This window comes from Drosophila eugracilis, unplaced genomic scaffold, assembly GCF_018153835.1.
Source record: "Drosophila eugracilis isolate 14026-0451.02 unplaced genomic scaffold, ASM1815383v1 contig_513, whole genome shotgun sequence".
Taxonomy (NCBI): domain Eukaryota; kingdom Metazoa; phylum Arthropoda; class Insecta; order Diptera; family Drosophilidae; genus Drosophila; species Drosophila eugracilis.
In genome coordinates, this window is record NW_024573387.1 from 366048 (window position 1) to 372779 (window position 6732).

The window sequence follows — 6732 nt, forward strand, 5'->3', positions numbered from 1 at the left end:
CAGTTCGTCTCGATTCGATGGCCAGATAAGATCTCAAAATCGATCTATAGCCAAGCTCTGTTGGTCATAACCCATAGAACCATCAGTGTCAGTTCGGCCGTCGAGTTAGTAGCTACAAGTAACAAGTTACGTCATGGATCACTCCCGCATTCTGAGAGCCACAAATGTAGTGCTTTTACTCACGGGTTACCAGATGCATTGGTTCGAGAAGAAGACGCAGCGGTTCCGGTTGTCCTTGCCCGGAGTAGTCTTTATATTCGTCCTCGGTTGCATCTATGCCGCGTGCTTTGCCCAACACTTTGACTCCTCGTCATCTCTCCTGAAAGTTCTGAGAGATGTGTCACCATTTCTGTTCGGACTGACCAGGATGCAGCTCTTGTTGGGAGCAAAAGTACTCGCCTATGCGGTCTACTGTACGGTCAAGTCAGTGGGAGCTGTGAACTCACTGGTGGAATCTCTAACAAGCAGGGATTCCGGTCTGAAAAAAGATGAGGTCATAGCCTACGTGTTGCTGGGTTCAACCTTTGCTATACTTTTCGGCTTTGTGCTTTACATATCCTTTGAAATGAAATTCGAGCTGCCCCCGTTGCAAGATGCCATGGTCGGAATGGCTCTGTTTCTGCCTCATCTGATTCTTGCTGGATCCATGAGGTTGTTCATAGTTCTGGCTTGGCTGAGTCGCGGACAATTGAAGCAGCTAAAGAAAAATGCTGAGGAGGAGTTAAGTGCCCATTTGAGCAAAGATGAGGACAATATCGCTTCCACGTCCTTCACTATTTCCACGAAAAGCTCAAGCGTGGAATCTTTGGAAAACCTGAAGAGAAAACTGGAGGTTCTTGGAACCAATTTTGGCTGTTTCACCCAGTCATTGCAACACTCTTTGATATTCCTGTTTGCCTTGAATGGAAACTGTCTTCTGGGAGGAATTTATTCGTTAACTTACTACTGGAACACTTGGCACGTCATCTTCGAGGAACGCAAGCGAAGGATCTTCTACGCGGCCAATGCATCCATTTATGCCTGCATTGCCAGTGACTACGTCTGCCTGATGTGGGTTCTTTTTACGATGGAGAAGGAGGTAAAGTACCATATACGATATATTATTAAAATATCTAAAAACGTAATGCCTTCTGTCCACAGCGGTTGAACTTTATTAAGTGCTTAGATTACTTTCTGGCCCAGAGGAGTTCACTAGCGAAGAAGATGCGACCTCTTACGAAAGATATCAAGAGCGTTCTCAAAAGAACTTTCTACTTCAAGTTCCACTCCCTCATCAGGTTCGATCTCTGTTACGTGGTTTTGGTAAGTTTTTCCTATTGATCAAGGAAACATTCCTTAAAGGATATTTTACAGATGGTATCCGCTCAACTGCTGATAATTTCCTTAGTCGTGATTTTCCACTATCTGAACGATGAAATTCTGCTGCTGAGAGAAGAGTTGGACAGCAAGAACGAGGAATAACTTTAGATAATATTTACTTGCTGTGGTCTCCATGTTTCGCAACCAATGATGTGCTGTGTATATCTTCCGGCTCTCCTCCGTCCGCTCTGCCTCCCCGGTAACAACTTCATATTAATTACCATCATATGCAAACTTCATCCATAAATTTATCCGTTTGCCAGAGCCAAACAGAACGGAGCAACAAATCACGATTAAGTTGCTAATAAAATGGTGCCCCAATCAAAGTAAAATGAGTGCGTTTTCTCCAGAGATGAACTAACTCCTTGAGAATATTGATTTTGGAATAAGTTTTAAAACCAATTTTAAGGAACCTTGAACAAATTTCTGATTTAGAAGACTTTTTGTGCAAAATTAACCAAGCTATCTCAACATATTTACTTCGAAATTCTTAAACCTAATAAACATTTACTTATGTTATAGAAAACTCTAAAAACATATATAATTCTTACTTGAAAAACACCCATCTCAAATGTGTTCTGAAAGATACCACACTGTGGACAATTTTCCTCACTGGTTTTTCATAAACTTTTCGCCCAAGCAGAGTCTTCCACTGTGGGATAACAACACGCAGAATGGCGGCAAATGAACATAATTCGTGTTAGGAAATCTACATAATATTTACTGTGATGCCAACACCCACCCATCTGAACATCCAACCATCCTCCCACTCACATCCTGGGCGGTGCACAGGCCATGGCCATGCATGCAAGTCTGTGGAGATGCTGATGAGCAGATAAATTCATTAGGCAAACCCATGTAATTGTTCCACCAGGGCGACGACGATGCTTGGGACAGATGGAGGGTGGGGCACCAGGATGCGGCGGACATTTGGCTCAGCTGGCGGAGCAGGCGGCAACGGCAAGCCAGACGACCGCAGATCTTAAGTTTTACCCCGGAGGATGGAGTTGGGAAGTCACGTAGTCGGAGTTGCCAGGCGAAGCGTTACTAAATACAAATTAAACAAATCCATAAATAATGTTTAATAATATTAACAAGGATATTAGCAGGGACTACAAACATATACGCACACTCCCCCAACTTGGGAGCTGCAGATGCGCTCACTTACTGCATCCAGTCGTAGTTGTTGCTGCTCCTGGAGCCCAGACTCCCAGACTCCAACTGCATTCCTTTGGGCGTGGTCGTTGTGGTTTATGGACATGTCGCCTCTGCCACCTGGCTGTTTGCCTGCTCAGAAAATGGGTACATGGATGTTTACACGGCACAGGAATTTATCAATCCTATTTAGCTTATAAGCTGCGGCTGTAGGGTCTCTGATTTAGACTTGATTCAAGTCAACTTGATAGTAGAAACATTCTTATAGTTGGTAAATAAGTTTTAGGAGTTTGATATAAAACTTCTACATTTAACGTTAATATCATAAACTTGAGTTTATTAGAGAGCCTTATTTGAAGTGATTATGATTAAAAAGCCTTCCTTCGCTGCCTCTTCTTCTCAGCGATTTGCTCCTCCACTCGTAGGATTTTCATCAGCAAGTACTTCTGTCGAGATCTTATCCTTTTGTAGGAACTATCCAAGGGGCTTCTGCACTTCTTGGGGGCACTGGGAATAACTTGCAACCGATTTTGAGCCGGAGTACATGAGGAAAACCGCTTTCGAGAGTTTGATCGACGTCTTGGAGTACAATTTTCTGAATAATTCGAAGATTTTAGTGTGCGCGAGAAATGCTTTTCCTCATTTCTTGATGGATATTTTTCCAATGTTCTGAATGACCGTGAGCTGGGTTTCCTACGTCGCCTGTTTCTGGTATCTGATTCAGATGAAGACAAGAACTCCTCCGAGCTTTCGGTGGTTGATTTATAGCTAGACGAATCAGAGGAGTCACTAAAATCGGGACTAGTGCTGTCTCTGAAACGTTTCGGTTCAGGACGTACGACGGTGGAACAGATAGTCGGACCGCGTGGCGGACCTCTTTTGTTTCTGTAAGAGGACCTTGGAGGGCTTGGAGAACGATGCCGTTTAATGGAGCACTTGCACGGCTTTGAAGGCGCTTCTGTTGCCCGATTAGCCGAACGTATATGCTTGGTGTACCTGGGCGTCCTTAAGGGAGGAGAGCTCAAGGGTGACTCCTGCATAGTCGTAGAGGGTGAACTACTGCTTAGGCGACTCTCCCACATTATGGGCTTTGGTTTCGAGGAAGTCGGAAGCTTCTGCGCTGAACGGTGTTCCGAACGCGACTTCGGATACTTCTGCGCCATCAAGAGTTCTCTGAATGTGGGTGTGGGCAGCAGAGGACTGCGATCCTGCACCTCTGTCTGGTTCGGCGAGTAATAGGGATCGTTGTCCATGTCGTTCAAGCCCGGGCTGCGTGGCTTCCGCCTCAGTTTTTCCCCTAGTGTCATTTCGAAGGCGTGGCCACTGGGTACGATATACGCTGGCCAAGCTAGTTCTTTAGTTTAAAATTGATTAATAAATTAATATTTGGATCAATTTTCTTATAATCAATATGTTTTTATCGGACTCACCTGTTGAGACCAAAATCTTATTTTGAAGCATAACATTTTTGCCCTTGTTGGTCGCCTTTGGATGACGGAAGCGACACATTTTGCCCCAGTGGCAGGTGTTAGTGACGTGAAAACGACAGATTGGCGTGTCACTATCCTCTTCTTCGGTCACATTCCTTGGGACTTCCACATCATCGCCGGATACTTCACCATCTTCCAGATCATCAAATCGAAGACGATCTCGACGCTCTTCCAAAGTTGAGTCCTCGCTTAACTCACCGGGCTCGAGCATATTGCTCCTTTCGATATCCTCTAAGGTACCTTTTCCTTTATAAATTATATTCCTAACCTGGCATAACGACTTTTCTTGCGGCATATCGTTTGGTGCATCATCTTCGTCAGATAGTTCGCCATATTCCACATCTGACGGTTGATTGCTAGTTTCGGATAACTCCCCAGATTCTAATGTGTCATTGTGTTTCCCTTTGGCTGAGGTCTTTTTAAGACCATTGGGACTGCTTTTGGTGTCCCCACTATTTTGTCCTTGACAGTTCATCGCATCCTTGCTCTTTTTGAAAGCCTTTGAATCTAAGGCGTTGTTAGCAGAACAGTCAATGTCTTCCAATGTGGTATTTTTAGATAGTTTTCCAGATTCCAAAAGTGTGTTCGATTCATTCTTCTGAAATTTCTGGTTACGTTTATCTTTACCAACAGTTTCCGTTAATTCTTTGGGGTTTCCTTTATTAGCTGGATAATTAAACGGATCTCTTTCGACATTTCCCAAATCTGAGGTCTTATCTTTAAAGCTATTTACCTTGGAGTCCAGCAATATATCGCCATCGATCCCCTTATCATCAATTGACTTAAGCCCTTCAGTGTTTTTAGTAGGATTTCCCGAACTTTTTATGTAACTATTTTCCCTAATAGAGTCTGAATTGCTGAATTCAGAAGCATCTACTAGAAATGCGGGAACCATGTTCTCTGGGTTACTCATAGTGGAGCAAAATAATTCAGCTAGATCGGCGTTTCTTTCTAGAGTAGCATCCCAATTTTCTGACTGGGAAGTTCCAGGACTTTTGATCGGATCGGCACTGGGATGTGCCTTGGCATTTACAGATAATTTTGAACTTTTTTTAGTTGTGATATCGAAAGTAGCATTTAATTTAATAAAAGAGGAAGTGTCAACTTTAGATTCTGATATGTCTTCTTTCCCTGAACAAACGGTCGATTCTTCTAAGAATTTTAAGTTAGGAAGGTTTTTGGGAAAAAACTTAGGGCTTACCAAAATCCGTAAGGCCATGGAGCGTATAGTCAAAAGGTTTGTATACAAAACTGGTTCGAGAGGAAGGAGTTTCTGAGACTTTGTTTGCCACTCTTAATAAAAGTTATAAGATTAGTAAAGGCTTCACGAAAATTAAAATAAACAAACCTCGTCTTGTTGGCGCTCTTATATGAGGTAATTGAGGGTGGATCATCTGGAAACAAAGAGAATTAATATAAGTTTATTAGAAATTTGAATATGTACTTTCTTACTTTCTTTAGATTCTTCGTTGGTTGACGAGTTATTTATATTCGATAGGGCGTTAGTAAATCCCTCTAATGAAACTTGCCTGGGAACGACAGTTGATGTTGCAGCGTCTGTTGATACAAAGGTATACCCCTTTTATTAATTCCGTTCACCTTAGTTATATATCTTACTGATACCTGCATTCCCATGGCGACTTTTGTAGAGTTCTTCTTTTCCATTTCCTTCATCCATCTGTGAATGTTGAAAGACAATTGTATCTGGATTGGTGTAAGGAGGCACCAACTTGTTGTTTCCAGGATCTGCTGGCATTCTACCTCAGCGTCTATTTTTAAGCAGCACAAACAACTTTACAGAGAATTTACATACCAAGAAATTAACTTACCTTAAAACTGTAATTTTAGATTCACGTTCCTCAGATTCAGGTCCTCTTTGAGCTGATCAACTCAGTAATACACATTTAATTTAATAATATTCTTTTTCATTCGCAAAATGATACAACGGGCACAATATTTTTTTGCCATCAAAGCTTGCTAGCTCTGCCAGAGTTGCCAGAGTTGCAGAGTTACCACGCTTCAAAATTGTAGTAAAAATAATGGAAATTAAGGATGGGAATACTATTGAGGTATAGTATAGTAAACCTGATAGTATATTAGAGATATTGCATACACCTTTTAAATTAAAAATATATAAATATACAATAAGTAAAATTTATAAAATAAATTAAAATATCTAGAAAAACCCAAAGATATAGATTATAAGGTATGTATTTTTATCTTAATAGGGGTATTCATAAAAAATAACGACCAACGAAAAATAATCTTGACTTAATTAATTTCTATTGAAACATTTAAGGTTTTTTAACAGAGTTTGCTATTAACTTTATTACAAGAGACTAACAGACTGGTCTAATACGACCCTTGGCATAATTGTATAAATCTTGCCCTGCAAAACTCAGTTCATCTATATGCTAATAATGTCAAATCAAACATCGGTGGGGTGAACTAAAAGCGAGAACACCCTTTGTACATTCAAATGAGTATTGAAATGCAGGTTGGCCGGGATAAAAATTAGACACAGACAATTCCCTCAGCCCCTAGCCAACAGCCGGGAGCAACAGCATCAATTTCCACAAAATTGCGCCACTAAATTACCATAACGGTTGGGCAACCTGCACACCATGCCCACCCTAAAGAACACCCAAAACTAACGGAAACATATTAGGGCAACTCCAGAATCCTAACAAAGGCGACAAGTGAGAGACGAGAAGCAGACGAGTCGAGA

The 6732-nt window shown here is 41.6% G+C and overlaps 2 protein-coding genes across 2 annotated transcripts; one reads left to right on the top strand and one right to left on the bottom strand.

Annotated features, from left to right (window-relative positions):
• LOC108114797 lies at positions 1–1642 on the top strand. The gene is made up of 4 exons (XM_017225909.2): positions 1–1078; positions 1141–1302; positions 1354–1558; positions 1623–1642. The coding sequence occupies exons 1-3, from the start codon at positions 134–136 to the stop codon at positions 1459–1461; spliced, it is 1215 nt and encodes a 404-aa protein (XP_017081398.2). The 5' UTR covers positions 1–133; the 3' UTR covers positions 1462–1558; positions 1623–1642.
• Positions 1643–2823: 1181 nt separating this feature from the next.
• Positions 2824–5760, bottom strand: LOC108114758. The gene is made up of 6 exons (XM_041819279.1): positions 5622–5760; positions 5457–5561; positions 5353–5398; positions 5206–5297; positions 3945–5156; positions 2824–3868 (listed from the first exon to the last, which is right to left on the bottom strand). The coding sequence occupies exons 1-6, from the start codon at positions 5758–5760 to the stop codon at positions 2883–2885; spliced, it is 2580 nt and encodes an 859-aa protein (XP_041675213.1). The 3' UTR covers positions 2824–2882.
• Between the last annotated feature and the right edge of the window lie 972 nt (positions 5761–6732).

Coding starts and splice junctions, on each gene's coding strand:
- LOC108114797 (XM_017225909.2), top strand. CDS start 134: ATGGATCACTCCCGCATTCTGAGAGCCACAAATGTAGTGCTTTTACTC. Junction 1,079..1,140: donor TTTTTACGATGGAGAAGGAG/GTAAAGTACCAT, acceptor TTCTGTCCACAG/CGGTTGAACTTTATTAAGTG. Junction 1,303..1,353: donor ATCTCTGTTACGTGGTTTTG/GTAAGTTTTTCC, acceptor GATATTTTACAG/ATGGTATCCGCTCAACTGCT.
- LOC108114758 (XM_041819279.1), bottom strand. CDS start 5,760: ATGCCAGCAGATCCTGGAAACAACAAGTTGGTGCCTCCTTACACCAAT. Junction 5,562..5,621: donor CCATGGGAATGCAGGTATCA/GTAAGATATATA, acceptor TTGTATCAACAG/ACGCTGCAACATCAACTGTC. Junction 5,298..5,352: donor AAGAGCGCCAACAAGACGAG/GTTTGTTTATTT, acceptor ACTTTTATTAAG/AGTGGCAAACAAAGTCTCAG.